General features: G+C 43.7%; 1 protein-coding gene across 2 annotated transcripts in view; it reads right to left on the bottom strand.

Annotated features, from left to right (window-relative positions):
• FRMPD4 (FERM and PDZ domain containing 4) overlaps nt 1-11,732 on the bottom strand; it is a 447,655-nt gene extending 435,923 nt beyond the window's left edge. For both annotated transcript variants that reach the window (XM_073354871.2, XM_078854064.1), the window contains exon 1: nt 11,220-11,732. In XM_073354871.2, coding sequence (XP_073210972.1) covers nt 11,220-11,260 — 41 coding nt within the window. In that variant the 5' untranslated portion in view covers nt 11,261-11,732. The remainder of the gene's footprint in view (nt 1-11,219) is intronic.
• Nucleotides 11,733-18,029: the final 6,297 nt, after the last annotated feature.

Raw genomic sequence — 18,029 nt, 5'->3', positions numbered from 1 at the left:
TCGACTTGGCAGTACAGGCCTTTTTATTAAGCAGATTACTATAAACACAAATTTGAGATTTAAAAGAACAACAAACAAAAACCAAAGCCAGTGAAATCAGGAAATCCATAAGCAAAACATGCAAGACTTTATAGACCATCTACTTTATTTAGGCTGTATAGCACAGAAAAATTATTATGTAACCTGTTTCCTCTTATTATATATAGGATTAGCAGACCCTCTGGATAACAAAGACCTATATCATTAAAAATTACAAGAAATATTGATCATAAAGGTAAGTGATTAATATGCCTATACTGAATCATCACCTACTCTTATGGAAAGAAGCCTCACAAATCCCTTTGCTTAGCAGGAAAAGCTCCTCCTGTTTTTACTTCATCCCACTCCACCTTTAAATCATTAGTTAATGCAGAACAATTTCATACAGTCTGGACTCGTAACTTGTCTGACCTACCAAGTTGCATTCTATGTGTGTTCATTACACCTCTTTACAATATCTTTATTTTAGCAACTTTTTCCTGCAATACTTTTGATCTAGGTTATTAAGAGCTTCCCAAAGTGTCTTTCTTGTATGTTTGTCTCTGTAATAATCAACCTCTAAAAAAGAGTTCTATATAGACTTTCCACATAAAGAAAGAGTTTCAGAGACTCCTACTGCAATTATAGGCCCCAATTCAGAAAACCACTTCCATACATGCTTAATCACATCCCTCTTCAGAAGAGCTTAAGTCCTATTGAAGTCAAGAGGATTTAGGCATGTGCTTAAAGTTAAACATGTGCTTAAGTCCGCTTTTTGAAAAAAGGTGCTTTCCTAAATCAGGTTTCCTCAAGACTTGTATATTTTTACATGGATGTTATTTCATTTCTTATATTCGTGGAATAATTACTTTGTAGATTTACTGAAGGTTTGTGGTTGGAGAACTGTTTACAAGGTTTTCTTTCTCACACAAAAATCTATTCTGGGTGGATCAAAGGAAAGGTAAATAACGAATAAGCATAAGTTCACAAACCTCTGAAATGTTTCAGAATATTTGTTTCTTCCTATTATTTTTGTCTGTGAAATTCTCCCTGTTTGCAAATTGATATTTTGAGAGATATTTCCTCTTAACGCTAAAAATAGCTGAGTTCCAGCACAGTTCCCTACAGTAACTAAAAGCGAATTCTTTATCGATATGGGGCTGTTCCACCATATATCCAATATCAAAACTGAAGATACAGCCCTGATCCTGCAATCACTCATGCATGTGAGTAGCTCCATACGTCTGACTGGTTTTCATTCTGTTTTGTGGGACTACTTACACATGTGAGTGTTTGCAGGGATGGGGCTTTTGAGTTCATCTTTTTCACTTTGGCATTTGAGTTTGTGCACTCATTTGTGTTCCGTTACAAATCAAAATGACCTGTGAACGAGGAAGATCAAGGGAGAATCTACACAGCAAGCGTTGTTAGTTCATACGTGACTTCACTCAATTATTTTTTATATAAATCAGATGCTAAGCTGTGGCATACTGTAATACCTATTTGAGAAAACTGTTGAAAGCACAGTTAGACTGCTTCTCTCCCCCACATGGCCAGCAGATCTAAGAACATCTATTGTCCATCCATTATCTCAGGCTGAGGCTTAAACTTCCTACAGACAATCTGATGAGCTTACATAATGACCTAAAATGATATAAAGTAAGGAAATATACTCTCAGTGTGCATTACTGTTATAGGTAAGTAAGTTTTTCAGTTTCACAACAATCTTCCTGGCCAACCTACCATTCAGACAGACAACAAGAAGTAGAGGCTAAATTCATCCCATAGAAACTGATGTCCTCCTCAGTATTTGTACACATTGTAGAAAGCCAACCATGTCTATTTAACTCTCCCTCAATCAGCATAAATAGTTTATTAATCAGATCCATTAAAAAAAATCACTAAATACAATGACCAAATGGCTCAGGTGATTGCAGAATGGTTTGTTACGTCATTATCTCAAGGTTCTTGGTTCAATCATCTAGCACAATTTCAGTAGAGGCAAAAATAAACTCTCATCTGATGTCCTGTAAAGAATGAAATGGTGTGTCTGTCCTGTTCTTTGGGGACAAGTGTCTACACCACAAAAGCCATATCACAGTTCATGCCACTGTACATTTAAAAGAAAAAAGAAAACAGGACAAGGCTTGCATGGGAATGGAAACTGAGCTCCTTTCTCATCCTCCCAGAATGGCACATTAGCTGGGTGGAAATTTACTTTGTTCCTGCTCACACTCTATTTAGTCTGAAGACAGAACATTTCCGTTTTCAGGGTAGGGTTGCTACCAGGGTTGTTTTCACCTGGACAGTCCAGGTTTCGGCTTGTGTGTCCGGGTGCCATTTTACAAGGTTTTTTTTAATCGGGAGGAAGAGGCGGAGCAGGGGCAGGGCCTTAAGGGGAAGAGGCAAGGCAGGGGCCTCAAGTGAAAAGGTGGAGAAGGGGGCAAGCCTCAGGGGAAGAGGTGGAACAAGGGGTGGTACCTCGGTGATCTGGTTACCAGCTATTAAATAGGTGGCAAACCTATTTCAGGGCTATCATTCTGGCTCCTTAAACAACCATTTAAAAAAAAATCATGCAGTGATTGTGACTGAGTAGTGAAAGTCTGGACAAGATTTTTGTTAAATCCTTATTCTGGATCAATTACACTGTACTAATTCACTCTCAGATCTTCTAGTGCTATATCACTAAGTGATCATGTAATTTTTAAAATATATTTTGGAAAGTTAAACCTTTATGCACTGACCATTCTACAAGTTCATGACAGCCTATAATACAAGAATTCAATAATTACCAGCCTTTGCCAGACCAGAGATTTATTATTACATACTATGGTAATAACAATGTCTTTATAATATATGACACATGATAAAATAGAACACCACTATATAGCAGATAATAAAACATAAGGGAAAATGCATATAGTCAAATCTTTCATTGAACAAAGTGCCATGTCCTCTCAAAGAAGAAAGGAAAGATGAATTCATAGTCTTTGGATTATCATCTAGAGTGATAAAATATTTTCAAGATTTAAATTACCTCCCTTGAGCATAAGGATAATCATATGCTTTATTACTGACACATTTTTCAGTAAACAGTAGAAACAACTCACATGCTATGAGATATAGTCATTGAAAAGAGTACTTATAATAAAAATAGTATGCAGATGATATAGCCTACATTTTACTGACAGATAAAAATCTTCTTTATCTTTTAATGAAGGTTGCTATTTAACACTGAAATTGAAAAACAAACATGCCAAAGCAAGTCACAATTAAAAACACCTAAACATTGAAATGTATTGAAATGGTTTACAGAGAAGAGAGATAAATATTCAGATATCTTCACCAACTGCTTAAAGAAAAACACACAAAATAAAATATCCCACTGCGGATTCCAAGAACAACCTTAACTCTGCCAACTATATACCTGCTCAGCCTCAAACTATAGTAAAAGGGCTTTGGGTCTAGGGGTATAATCCTGCAGCCCACTGCACCTGATATGGCCCTTGGCTCCTTTAAAAGTAGGAGCCATAATTGCAGGTCACATGCTTGCTCATAGCCCCATTTCCTACAAGAAACAGCATACAAGGCTTCCTCCCTCTTAGACAGAGGAAGGCCATGGGAGGGACCCAGATGGATTTGATTTAAATCAAATTGATTTAACTCATGATTTAAATCACTAGTCAGGAAGATTTGATTTAATCATTGTTTTCTACATAAAAGTGCATTCTTGTTGGTTATTATAACCTTAATACATATTCTTCACAACTCAGAGAGAGATGTAGCTTTCATTTTTAGAAGGAACACACTATACGTTTTTAAACAGTGATTTATTTTGAAAACTTTTCAGATTAGTTTTACAACTATATCAGAAAATGAATGATTGTTTGGTTATTTCATTTACCAAAGTTAATTGAAGCAAATATTTATGAAGTCATTGGAAGGTGAACTATCTCCAATTCCACAGGTTAATCATTAATATTTGGAGGATTTTCTTGACAAGCTGTATTAGGAAGAGAACATCACCAGACAGACATTTAAATTGTTTTATTTAACTAAAATAACAACGTTAAGTATTCTGGATCTTTTTTCTGCAACAGCAACATAATATTTTAACAAAAAAAAATATGTCCCTTGCTTCTCATGTTTATCTCCAGACTTCTTCTCCTTGTCCAGATCTATTCCACCCCCAACAATCTTCTATTTATTGAACTTTTTGAAACTTTGCACTTTTAGAGAGAGGTAAGGGATTGACTGTGTACACAAATTTGCAGAGGGACAATAGAGTTGAGGTCTGTTATTTCTCACCTCTATATATTATTTATTTAAAAATGTTTTTGCTGTTAACAAGCATGCTACCTCTGGAGAGACAAATCCCCAGTCTGAGAACTGCAAAACTAAACATCTCTGATGGCATCTTCTAGACTGAGCACTGAGCCCCATTGGGTAGGTAGAAAGATTAACCTAAATAAGATATATAGAAGCCTCTGGAACCCCATTAGATTGGGTCCCTAATCCATGAACTATTGGAACTCATTTACAAAACTTTTCTTAAACATTACATGAATATATTGTCTCATACTATAGAATTAGAATTTATAATCCCTATTCCATGATGAGATATCTTTGAGCTATAATGTATCTTCAGATGGATTTTTTTTTATAAAATGATTTTTGAGGAAAAAAATCTAATTTAAATAAAAAAGATTTAAATTAAATAATCCGATTTAAAAAAAATTTTTTTTAAAATCATTGATTTTTATCCACCCTGGGAGGGACTCTCCTCATCAATCAGGCAGAAAGCCCGAGGAGGACACTTACAGGGAGCAGGAGCCAGCTGTGGAGGGCTGTAAGAACCATGAAGCCCCAGAGACAAAGATTAAGACAAGACGGGGCAGTGACAGTGTTTTGGGTTACTTTGTTTTGAATCATTTAATAAATGAAATCCCTGAGAAGAGAACTAGATCTGTGCTATTGCTTGGAGTGAAATTTCACCTTCCTCAGCTGCTGCATTAGCCCACCAGGTTCCAAGTCTGAAAACTCTCGCACAACCTAAATTACATATACGGCTTGGAAAATTAACAAATGTCTAACTAGGCAGAGGTAAATATGAAAGTCAAGAGATACTCTACCAGTGATGTCCATGAATCACAGTAAAAAGCGCAGCCCCAGGCACACCACAGCACCTGGGAAGAAAGGCTGAGTGCTGGAGTTTATGCCAGGGTGCCATCCTGCATGCAGCAGGCCTTTATTTTTAAAAATCTGACTTCTGGAAGACTTTGGGACTTGGCTAGTCTCAGCCACTTTTCATGGTTACAGTGATTGGTAGTAGTATAAAACCTTAAGACAGACATCTCTAAATCTGAAGCTCTCCTTTCTAGCACTAAAGCTGTTGAAAGATCAGAAACATGGTTTCTTTCCCCCTATCCAGAACTTCCTTGTTTCTGCCAGGGGTAGTGTCTCTATGAACACATCTACAGTGCAATAAAAAGACCACATCACCAAGTCTTAGAACCTGGGTCAATTGACTCAGACTTGTGGATCTCAGGCTGCAGGGCTAAAAATTGCAAAATAGACATCCAGGCTCACGCTGGAGCCTAGGGTCTGAGACCCACCCCCATCACAGGATTTCAGACCTCATGCTCTAGCCTGAGCCCAAACAGCTACACTGACATTCTTAGCCCCACAGCCCAAGTCAGTTGACCAGGCCAGCTTCAGCCATGCCATAAGTCTACTATTGCAGTGTAGACATACCTTATTTTTCTGCTTCTCCCACAACTCCTAGCTGCTGTGAGATGGAACAAGTTTCCACTACCTCACTCTTTTCCTACAACCTCCATTTTGTGGATCTTCTTTCCCTATGATTAACTCCAAAGCCTGTGGTTGCTCAGTTTTCCCAACAAGCAACAGCTGCATGAAACTCACTCGAGTCTTGTCTCAGCCAATCTTGCCCACAGGATAATGAACAGCAACAATGTAAGTGACTGGTCTCTAATTACTTTCATTATGTTGCTGCTCTGCAAAGCTATGAACAGCAGCAGAGGCACTAGAGCTATTTGCCAGCAGATTCTGGAGGACAACACCGCACTGAATCACATTCACACAATATTTGGAAGGCTAGCTTTGTAAATACGCAAGCTCATATTTGCGGGGAATAGGTTAGATCCCCACAGTCATCAGTGAAAGCTTCCTATTCATCAGTGAGTAGATTTTCAAATCCTGATAATATAGACCTTGAATGGGAGCTAAACACCCTCCAAACACCACTTATCACTCTTACAGTTCACTATCTATTATTATTATTATTTATTATTAGAGACACAAACCTTTTGCCTCTCACCTTCCATATACAGACCACCACCTTAACCCTCCCGCAACCAAAACTTCCCACTTCATATCATGATCTCTTTCACTATTACTACTATAAGGCTCAAAACTATCTACACCATCCGCCCTCTAAACACATACTGTCAATCTCATTATCTTTCCTTCTTATCCTCCCAGTACAGGTCAAAAACCTCACTCTCCAGATGGACAATGCATTCACGTTTACCCAGGCCTTTGAACATGCGTACAGTGTAGACCACACAGTACCCCATCTAGGCTACTCTATACTTAGAAATAACTCTCTCCATGGAATAGCTATTTTTGGTAAGTTTCCAAGTCTAGTCAAGTCCGTATTTACGAGGAAGAAAGAGAGAAGGTAATATATCTGCAGAATATTGTGATTTTCATTTGAGGTCAGTCATCACACATTTTTCTAAGTTAACGAACAGAACATTTGTGGTGAAGCATCTAGGGCTGCCCCCTTTTGTCCTTCTGCACATACCCCTTCACCAGATTATTCCACCCACCAAAACAAGTAGCTGTAGATGTTTGATGTAACAGTTGGTTCTGCTGTGAGAAGGTAGTCTTTAAAGGGCTGTACGCAGAAAGGTAATTAAAGGGGGTGACAGATGGATAGTATCCTGGGAGTAAAAATTACACAGAAAGTTTGAAGGACATGATAAGAATTGTGTGGATAATTTCACATCAACTGGTTGCCTACTTCTAGAGAAAACACAGAGTTTATGTCCCATTTTATGCCTACTGCAACTATAAAGTCCTAGCAGGCACCTCCATAATATACAAATGGGGCCATCACAAACCTTAAATACTCACCTTGACTATCACAATTATAAATTCCAATAGTCAATGGGATTATTCACGTGGGTAAAGTTACTTATCTGTGTGCTTGTTTGCAGGATCAAGGCTAAAGACAGCAATTATTATAATAGTTTACTTACAAGTAGACAGAGCCTATGCATTAGTTTTCAAGGAGATTTCTCCAGATGGAAAGTTTGAATGAGTGATAAAGCTATTTTTTTTAAACCTACAGGAACTCAAAGAAACATTATGTAATAGCCAAGATCCTGACAACCCTTGTGCCAAGTGAGGTGCCCTGCAGGATCAGACTCTAAATCAAAAACCGTCTGACCCCCTTTTTCCCCCCAGACTTTTCAGAAAAACCCTCCTTTGCCTTTAGGCAAAAACGTGCAGTTTTCAGGCCCAAACAGTTTTTTTCTGTCCAAGATACAGAAGGAGCTAAAAATAGGGCTTACAGTGGAAACTGGTTGCTCCATAAGACTCTCTTCTACAAAGAGAAATGGGAAGATGTATCTAACAGTTACCAAGGAAACAGCAAAGTTAAGTCCTGTGTACACTATTAAGTAGTTTAATAACCAGATAATAAGAGTAAAAAGCAACTCCACATAAAACTGATTTATTGCAAAGCACAGCATTAACTCAGTCCAGTATCTGAACTTTAAAGTCCTTATATCAAATGAAGCTGGATTTGAGCTTTGAAACCTGTCATTCAATTGCAGAAAGAACTTTGGTTTGCCTGAAGAGAAAAAGAGTAATATGCTGGAGAGCTTTGTCTGGGTAATGGCAATATGGATGTTGTTAGTCAACTACAGGTCGCAGTTAGGGAAGAAGGAGATATTTGAAGGTAAACTGACTCTTAAAATGTAGAAGAATCATTCCTAGTTTATTGATTTAATGATACTGTCTTCTGTGCAGCATCCTTAACAGAGGCAGCTCTACCTAAAGCAGACTAGGCAGTTGCCTAGGGCAACAGATTTCTGGGAGTGTAAAGTTGCCCAGGTTCTCTCCAACGGTGGTGGCAGGAGATGACCTGGGGGGGGGAGGAAGGGGGATTACTAGCCAGGGCTCTGAGGAGCAGAAAGTGGCCCCCAGCCAGGCAAGCGCTCCCGCCTCACCCCCAGCTGCTCCCCATCTCCATTGTGAGTAAGATCACGGCCACAGCCCAGACACAGCTCAGGATTGGTGCTGGTGAATGCTGTCAGGGCATTGGCCACAACTGTGGCAACCCGCCTGGCTCCATGTCTGCACCCAGCTTGCACCTGCTGCTCCGTGTCTGGTCCCCACAGGCCCTGCTGCCCAGGCAGCCCCTGGCTCCTGCCCCAGTTGGGGCCACCGCTTCATCACCACCACGTCCAGGTTCTGAAGGTGCTGCCATCCCACAATTTATGAGCCCAACAATGAGGAGCTCACTGGAAAGGTGCAGGCGGGAGCACACTAGGGAGTATGCAGATTGCTGGGGCCAGGTGGAGTGGAATGGGATAGGGTGTGGGGCCAGGCAGGGGACTGGCAGTGCAGGGGCCAAGGTGCAGGGCCAGGTGGCAGAGAACCCCACTCTGTCCAGTGGGAAGGAGCCCACTGTGCAAGTGGGATCAGCACCTCCAGCCCAGACGGCTTCATTTTGTGGGGGTTATGCTGCCTCTTAACTAGAGCCTTATCGGCTGGGAGCTGCCTGGTGCCCAGGTCCCACTGTGGTTGGGCTGAGCAGCTCGCTGTTCAGAGGTGCAGAGCTGGGGTTTGTTCCTCTCTTGAGCCCTAGGCAGCTGGTGCCAACCCACTCACAAAAGGCCATTAGGAAGGCAGCCCCATCTGGGAGCATCACCCACCCAGGGAGCGGGTCTCAGTTGCTTGCAAGGCCTAGGGGACTTTCGCCATGGCCTGGCCCAGCTCAGTCCACTCAGGTGTCAGAATGTTCCCATCCAACAGGAGCCGACAACAGGCCTAGTGGCCTCTGAAGCCCCAAGCTGGGGTCTGCCCTGTGAGCCTCTGACCCAGAGTTGGGGTTGCAGCCGCTGGGAGCTCTGCCGCAAATTTCTAAGCAGGTTCAGGGTGCACACTGAAGTTTTACCTAGGTTGGCAGACTGTCTTGAGCCATGTCTGATCCTTAACCAGTGCCTGCTCTTTCCATTTGATTTGAACTCAAGTGTGACATTTACTGCAAGAAAGGGTTTGTTAACCCCAGATCCTGATCAAAAAAGCTAAATGATTAAATATATCTTGAAACAAAAATCAGATGCCATATTACCTACTCCTTAGGGTCTTATCTATACCAAATAAAATTTCCTCTAAAATTTTCCACAATTGTTACCACTGATGCAGTTTCCTCTGTGGTAGTAACAGTGGGAATGGTGGTATAGACCAGGTTCAGGAGACCGTTGGTGTTTTAACCATCATGCCAGGTAAACTTGTTCTGAGGAAAGTTAGACAGCCATGTAGCTCGAATAGTAGCGGTTGCTCTATACCAGCACTCCCTTCAGTAGAGCTTTGATCATGGTAGCAACAGTGGTAAATTTTAGGGCAAAGGGCTTGAGTAGACACAGATTATAACATCACACGCCTGCGGGATTTTACAACGTCAGTCCACCCAGTGCTTTCTATAAAAATCATTTAATAACATTTTATAGAACAATTATTTTGACAAGTATTGTACGTGTATGCCACAGAAATAACATATATGCTTCATTTCTACAACAAGCACTCTCCTCCTCAAATGGCATTCCACTTCAGTGAATGCTTCAGAAATGGCAAAGGCCAGCGCTAACCACGAAACCATGAGAATTCAAAACATTCATAGCTACTCTGATTCAAAGCTAAATCCTTTAGGAAGATTATCTGCACCAAAAATCAGGAAAATCCCTCAACTATAGCACCTTTATACTCCATCTTTGAGAAAGAATTTGGTTTCCCATAACTCTTTTCTCAATAATACTACACATTATTTTTAACCATGGGGAAAACATTTTCAAGTGGGGGGGGGGCAATTCAGATTGTGCATGTGTCTCTGTAGCCTTGGACCTAAGGACTATCTAGAGGCAGTTCCTTCCACACCAGCATTCAGTTGATAGTGAGAGAAAAATTCTTTGGAAGGAAAAATATTTAAATCAGACACCAGCTCAAGCAACCAGGTTGTGTGCACCTTACACGAAAGAGCTTAAAAAAAAAGAGAGAGAGACCACATTCACTTACTCCCTGAGATTTATGTGTGATGGTACAAGACAGCACTTCCAGTCTGATTATGATTTCACAGCTTCTCTTAAAAAATCACCCCTATTGTGTCTGAGATTTTGTAGAGCATGAGAGGTTTCAGAGTAGCAGCCGTGTTAGTCTGTATCCGCAAAAAGAAAAGGAGGACTTGTGGCACCTTAGAGACTAACAAATTTATTTGAGCATAAGCTTTCGTGAGCTACAGAGAGTGGTTCGCAATAAGCAGAGCACCATACTTCATAGCACAAAAGTCAAGAAGTCTTAAATACATTGCATTTGGTTTGGGGGGGTTTGCCAACCATGGGGTATTTTTTGAAAATGCTGCTCTGCTATCTGTCCAGCCTATCCGAAGTTCCACGTCAACCCCCACCAGGGTTAACTGTTGCCTCCAGCTACTTCCCCGGCTAGAGCACCCTCACAGCTGTTTGCAACCCGAAAGGAAACTAAAGGCAGGGTGCCGGCTTCACATTTTCAAACAGTTTGAACCACTGATCGCCCATTAACAACAACGTCTCATCACAGCCCAAGACTCAGAACCCCACCAGCTTTATCTTCGCAGCAGCCTCGGGACACATTTTTTTCCCCCCACACTATCCCACAGCAGGGTGCCGGGGGGGAAAACGCCACGAGCCATCACCAGCCAAACCCCAGGACCCCAGCCCCCGTGTCAGGTAAGTGGAACGCTGCTGCAGCAGCTCTGGCGGCGGGCTTTGCTAAAGCCCCCTGGCATGGTCTCCCCCCACCGCCGGGTATGTCCCCCGCCCCCGGGGGTCAGCAGCCAGGGGCCAGCACTGCAGCGGGGCGCGCACAAGGGGCGGGGGCTGGCTGCTAATGGAAAGGAAGCAGCAACCTACCCTGAGAGCTTTGCAATCTTCACAAAGCTGAACACATCCATCCATGCAGGCAGCGAGCCGTGCCCTCCGCTCGCTCGCTCACTCCAGCGGCAGCAGCCCCATGGTGGGGAGGAGGTGGTGCCCGAGTCTCTCGCAGCAGCAGCCCTCGCGGAGGAAGGCGCTGGCGGCAGAAGCTGCTACCCCCCTCCGGCCGGGAGCTGGGCGCGCAGCATCTCGGAGCAGCAGCATTGAGCTGTGGGCAGCCCCCCTCCGCGCCCCCGCCCGGGGAAACTCCGGGGCTGAGCGGCGGGGGAGGAGACGCTTCAGCTCAGGCCCCCGCCGCTCTGCGCGCCCGGGAGGCGGCAGCGCTCAGGAGCCCGCTGGTGCTTGCGATGCCCCCAGAGCAAGGAGGGGAGGGGGAGCCTCTCTGCCGGTGTCTCCCCCGCCTGTGGGTGGGCGCAGCCGGAGAGGGCGGCAGCAGCAGCAGGAGAAGCGAGCGCCGCACGCTGGCTCCCTCCGCAGCCGGCGGCTGCCTGCTCCCCACCCCGCCGCCAGCTGCCTGGAGCTGGCCCGCGCAACAGAGCAACGCAGCCCGGGGGAGACAGCGGGGGCCCGCGTGGAGGCAGTGGGGAGGGAGGAGAGAACACCCCCCCCCCCCCGCCGCCGCCTGGGGAGCACTTACTTGCATGGAGGGAGGGGGAGATGAGGGAGAACACACAGCCATGGGGGAAAGGGGAAGAGGCTTGGGCCCTACACTAACCTACACTGCAGGGGGTGTAAAACACCCCCCACCCCAGCGCTGTAAAACAGCAGCGTAGGCAGTGCACCAGCTACGCCCCTCCTGGAGGTGGGTTTTTTTTACAGACCACTCGCCCAGCCTTACGGTAATGTGCTTTAGCGTTGCCAGTGTAGACTAGGCCGAAGAGAGAAGCACCCTCTTGAAGGGGCCCATTTCATGAGTTGGGGCAGGGGGAAGATGAGAAGCCCAGCTCAGAATCCACCTGGCAGGCAAGAGAGAGGAGGGGGATCCTACCCCCTCCCCATATACAAAACACTTGCCTCCCCAAAGGACTCCTGCTCACCAGTCATCCCTCTGCCACAGTACTGACCTTTCTCCCTTTGTGGTAGGGGAGGGACCTGGTGGCCTTCTTGGCCATCATATGAAGCACCAGACCACATGCTGAACTTGGACTATTGACCCAATCTGGTATAGGAAATTGTAAGTATGGAGAGAGTTAAATAGTGGTGTCCCGCAGGGGTCTGTACTGGGACCAGTGCTATTCAACATATTCATAAATGATCTGGAAAAAGGGGTAAACAGTGTCCTGGCAAAATTTGCAGATGATACAAAACTACTCAAGATAATTAAGTCCCAAGCAGACTGCGAAGAGTTACAAAAGGATCTCACAAAACTGGGGGATTGTGTAACAAAATGGCAGATAAAATTCAATGTTGATAAATGCAAAGTAATGCACATTGGAAAACATAATCCCAACTATACATACAAAATGATGGGGTCTAAATTAGCTGTTACCACTCAAAAAAGAGATCTTAGAGTCATTGTGGATAGTTGTCTGACAACATCTGCTCAGTGTGCAATGGCAGTCAATAATGCTAACAATGTTGGGAATCATTAAGAAAGGGATAGATAATAAGACAAAATATCATATTGCCTCTATATAAACCCATGATACGCCCACATCTAGAATACTGCGTGCAGATGTGGTCACCCCATCTCAAAAAAGATTAATTGGAATTGGAAAAGTTACAGAAAAGGGCAATAAAAATGATTAGGGGTATTTAACAGCTTCCATATGAGGAGAGATTAATAAGACTGGGACTTTTCAGCTTGGAAAAGAGACAACTAAGGAGGGATATGATTGAGGTCTATAAAATCATAGAGAGATGTGGAGAAAGTAAATAAGGAAGTGTTATTTACTCCGCATAACACAAAAACTAGAGGTCACCAAATGAAATTAATAGGCAGCAGGTTTAAAACAAACGTTTCTTTACACAACGCTTCAACCTATGGAATTCTACCTATGGAATGCTTTGCGAGAGGATGTTGTGAAGGTCAAGACTATAACAGGGTTAAAAAAAGAACTAGATACATTCATGAAGGATAGGTCCATCAATGGCTATTAGCCTCTGTTTGCCAGAGGGTGGGAGTAAGCAGCAGGGGATGGACCTTGGTGATTGCCTGTTTTGTTCATTCCCTCTGGGGCCCCTGGCATTGGCTGCTGTCAGAAGACAGAATACTGGGCTAGATGGACCTTAGGTCTGACCCGGTATGGCTGTTCTTATATTCTTTAGTATGCTCAAGACCATGGCCCTCCCATTCTGATGCTAGGGGGAATAAGGGGTGCACATGGGCAGTAATCAGTTGCTCACACACTACTGTGATGTGCTTTTTGCATCAGCCACACAAATGACAATTTAAGAAAAGGGGTCATGCTGGTTAAGATAAAACATTGCAAACCAGTTTCATGGGGATTTAGTTTAAATTAAATTAAATTTCCTGTAAAAGCATTTGGGAAATGGGACAACTGATTCTTGTGTTATAGCATATCAGAAGCCCACACAGAAGAGACACAGCCTTGATCCTTGGTCCGGCAAGTGGCTTCCAATGGGTGTAAGGGTCCAACCTCTCAGAGTCATTTGCAGGATCAAGGCCTTGACTTCTAGTGAGGCAGCAGAACGGGGAACTTGGAAAATTCACCCACAAATGTACATAAAGCCATGCTTCCTAGCTCCATATTTCGATAATTTCCCACCATGGGAATTTGTTTTCTCCTCTATTTTTCTCTGCTTCACAATTTCAATTGTTAAATAGACTGATATGCTCTTTACCCCCACAGAGTCCAAGTCTTTTTGGGCAGCTTTCCCTCAACCCCCACACTGACCAGGAATTTCACAAGTGACAAAAAGCACAATAGGTAGACTCTAAAAGCCAGAAAAAAACAAGGCACCATTTTTTATATTAACTTTTACTGGTACTAGTACAAAAAGGAACAGGCAGTACGAACACGCAATGTGACTCAGGTTTCAAACTATTCTTTACTTTTAAAACAGAAACAAAGAATGATTGATTGTCTGTTTACATTGTGAGAACACTGAACAACTGGCACAAAATCTTGCTTATCTACCATATGTGTGCATGATATCTCCACATTTTAAAATGTGTAATGAAGTATTTTATGCTAAGCATATCAAAACATTTATTGGTTTCCAGCATGCTACTTACATCCATTTAGAATTATACCAAACTTTAGTAATTGAAGAATCTGTGCCTGCCAGTCACACTGCTCTATTGATCAGCAAATGTTACAAAGATAATGCAATTTCAGCTGGTTAGAAAACAGTTTTTAAAGGTATTTATATAACCTCAAAGCATGCTAGGCAAAAGGTAAGGAGCAAGGTATTACAAACAAAGGCCCAGATCTTGCAAGGCTTAAGTATGTGCTTAACTTTACACACTTGCAAGTCCCAAATAGTCCTAATGAAGCTGATGGAACTACTCACAGTATGTAAAGTTAAGCACATGCATACATTTTTTTCAGGTTCAGAGCCAAATCATCAAATGTCTATTTTACAATCTGAAGCCTAACACAAAGGGGGCTTTTACAGTATAGTGGTGAGGGCCAAAGAGAACCATGAACCAGGCAGACCCAGGGATGAAGAACCAGATACTGCAATGCCTGATAGCAGAGGGGTAGCCGTGTTGGTCTGGATCTGTAAAAGCGGCAAAGAGTCCTGTGGCACCTTATAGACTAACAGACGTATTGGAGCATAAGCTTTCGTGGGTGAACACCCACTTCGTCAGATGCATGTAGTAAAATGCCTGGTGTTTCATGATCTGCTTGTGATGAACCGGGATGTAGATGCTATAGGGGAGATGGCAGATTAACAAACTGGTCAGGAGGAGGAATCATCTGATAAGGAGCCATCTACACCAGTTATGCAGCTTCTTATTGTTACAAGTATTGATGGGGACTGATTTTGCAGGCTTATGGCCAGGAAAGCTATTTCAATAGCCCTAATTGATACTTTTTTATAGATTCAAAGGAGGTGAAAGTGTTCACCATGGCTCCTCCTTTCACTCCTTTCCCTTTTCTGCAGCCTAAGTGGCAGCTGTCAAGTCCTTATGTCACTCACCCCCAGTGGTGAGCTGGAGCCAGTTCGCACCGGTTCACTGGAACCAGTTGTTAAATTTAGAAGGGAGGGACCTGGTTCTAAAAGGGCTTCTAAATTTAACTGGCCAAAAGTGGCGCCTTAAGCACCGACTCCATGGGTGCTCCAGCCCTGGAGCACCCAAAGGGAAAATTTGGTGGGTGCAGACCACCCACCAGCAGCTCCCCCCCTCGCACCTAGCCCCAGCTCACCTCTTCTCCGCTTCCTCCCCTGAAGGCGCCGCCCCGCTCTCTGCTCCCTCCCCCCCCCCCCGGCTTCCTGCAAATCAGCTGTTCGTGCAGGAAGCTGGGGCAGGCTGAGAAGCAGGCCGCGGCTTCCCACTCAGGCCCAGGGAGACGGAGGTGAGCCAGGGCGCAAAAAGGGCCACCCACACCGCAGAAGGTAACCCGGGGGGGCGGGGGGGGCACAGGGGAACCGCTCTGCACGCCAGCTCACCTCCGCCACCCTCAGCCTGAGCGGGAAGCCGTGGCCTGCTTCTCAGCCCTCCCAGGCTTCCCGCCGAACAGCTGATTCGCGAAAAAGCTGGGGCGGATGGGGGCGCGGAGAAGCAGAGTCGGGCAGCGCGTTCAGCGGAGGAGGCGGAGCGGAGGTGAGGTGATCTGGGGCCAGGCGCGGGGTGGGGAGCTGCCAGTGGGTGCTCTGCACCCACCAAATTTTCCCAGTGGCTGCTCAAGCCCCGGAGCACCCAGGGAGTCGGCGCCTAAGGCACCACTTTTGATGTGATCAGTGGGAGAGCGCCCACCCCACCCTGCCCCTAAGAGCCAGAGGGACCTGCCAGATGCTTCCTGGGAGCTGCCCCAGGTAAGCACTTCCGGGACTCGGCCCCCGGCACGTGCCTCTGGCTGTTAGGGGCGGGGCGGGGTGGGCACCCACTACAGTGGCCCACGAGACCCTCCTGCCCGGTTCTGGCAGTCAGAGGACAGGGGAGGGAGGTGGATGGGGCAGAGGTCCGGTGGGGGAGGCATCAAGGAACACGGGGGGCTTGGATGGGGCAGGAGTCCCGGGGAGTGGGGGTGGGCAACGACCCCCTCGTGGGGTGAGGAGGGAACCCGTTAAGATTTTGGCAGCTCATCACTGCTCACCCCATTTGGTTTCCCCATGTGTCCCCAGTGTTGTCATCCCCAGACCTGCAACACAGACCGCTATTCTTGGTTAGGATGAAGTTTCCAGATCAGAGTGCACTGTGAGTGGCTGAGTCACACCACATGGCTGGACTGAAATGGCAGATGAGTGCCAGGGGAGAGGTAACCACAATGTAAAAAGCATCAAATTAAAACAATTGTATTGCAAGGAATTCCATATTAGGCGCTCTGGCTAAAGCATTTGATTCACTTTACATTTTATCACTGGTCCGTGTGCCAGCCGCAGGTACCTAAGTAACATGCTGCTCTTGTGTAATTGCAATCACATTCCATGCCAACTTTTTTTTAATTAATGCATGAAAAATAGTCCTTGACAGATTATGCTATAGCAAAGGGCCACAAACCATAAGAGTTTTGGGAATAATTACACTAAATAGCCCACCTATTGTCAGATACAGACTCTCTTGAAAATCTCATAGAGATACCAATTCATCCAATGGTGTTATCATTTACAAGTTGTAGTCACCGGAATATGACATGATTGAACTCACATATACACACCTGATATTTTAGTCATTTGAGGTAAAGGTTCATGTAAATATTGCATAAGAACAGACAACCAAATGTAACAAAAATAATCAGCCAAAGACAAAATTTCTAATTGTTTAGAAAATCGACATCACTCATTGACTGCATTTCTCTCTGTATTTTTCTTTATATAACAGAATAGCAAAGAATATTCTTTTAAGAATTTGTTTTTGGTGTATGCTACTTTTAAAAAGACAAGTTGTTTATATAATAATTTTAACCATAACACTGTGTTCCAATGTTTTGTATTATTCTACAGTGAAATGTCCTATATGTGATTTTTAAAAACCCTAATTTCAGAGACTATATCTGTGTTCTGGTTTTAGATGTATTTGTAAAGAGAAGAGACTCAACAGTTCATTACAAAGCATGTTGTTGTAACAGACACAGCATGTAATAATGCTTCTGCACCTTAAGAGTAAATGAAAACTAAATTAAATTTCTATAAATAATACTACCTCTTCATAACATCTACATTGCACTGGTTCTAGGGATGCTGATGTGAAGGTGCAGTGTAATTATCTTTATAAATGAGCTTTTTTTATTTGTTGCTATCAAAATACTTTTGTGTGTGTTTTTTCTTTTGAGGCACGGTGAGCCTAAGCTAGAAACAGTGAGCGGTAGTATTACATGAGTTGGGCTGCAAGGGAGCCTAGGTACAAGTTATATCAGCATTGCAAATGGACCATTATATTCATTATTTTATCTACATAATGAATACAACTTTGTCCCAGACAATTTATTTTAAGTGAGGTGAATTCCTGCCCCATTGCAAAGATACTATTTGAAACCTCTTGAAGGGGCTGTGATCCAGGCTACCATCAATTTCCATTGTAACTTTTAAGTCTCACTTCCGATTTTTTCAGCAGATGAGTTGAAAACCATCTTAAAAGTGAACTGCAATTGTTTTAAGTAAATTGTTTGAAATTTTAAATCATTAAAGGAAAATATGCGTAGTCTGTAAAAATTA

Source organism: Lepidochelys kempii, chromosome 1, assembly GCF_965140285.1.
Source record: "Lepidochelys kempii isolate rLepKem1 chromosome 1, rLepKem1.hap1, whole genome shotgun sequence".
NCBI classification, from domain to species: domain Eukaryota; kingdom Metazoa; phylum Chordata; order Testudines; family Cheloniidae; genus Lepidochelys; species Lepidochelys kempii.
The sequence above is the reverse complement of the archived record's forward strand: the minus strand, read 5'-3'. Positions and strand labels throughout refer to the sequence as shown.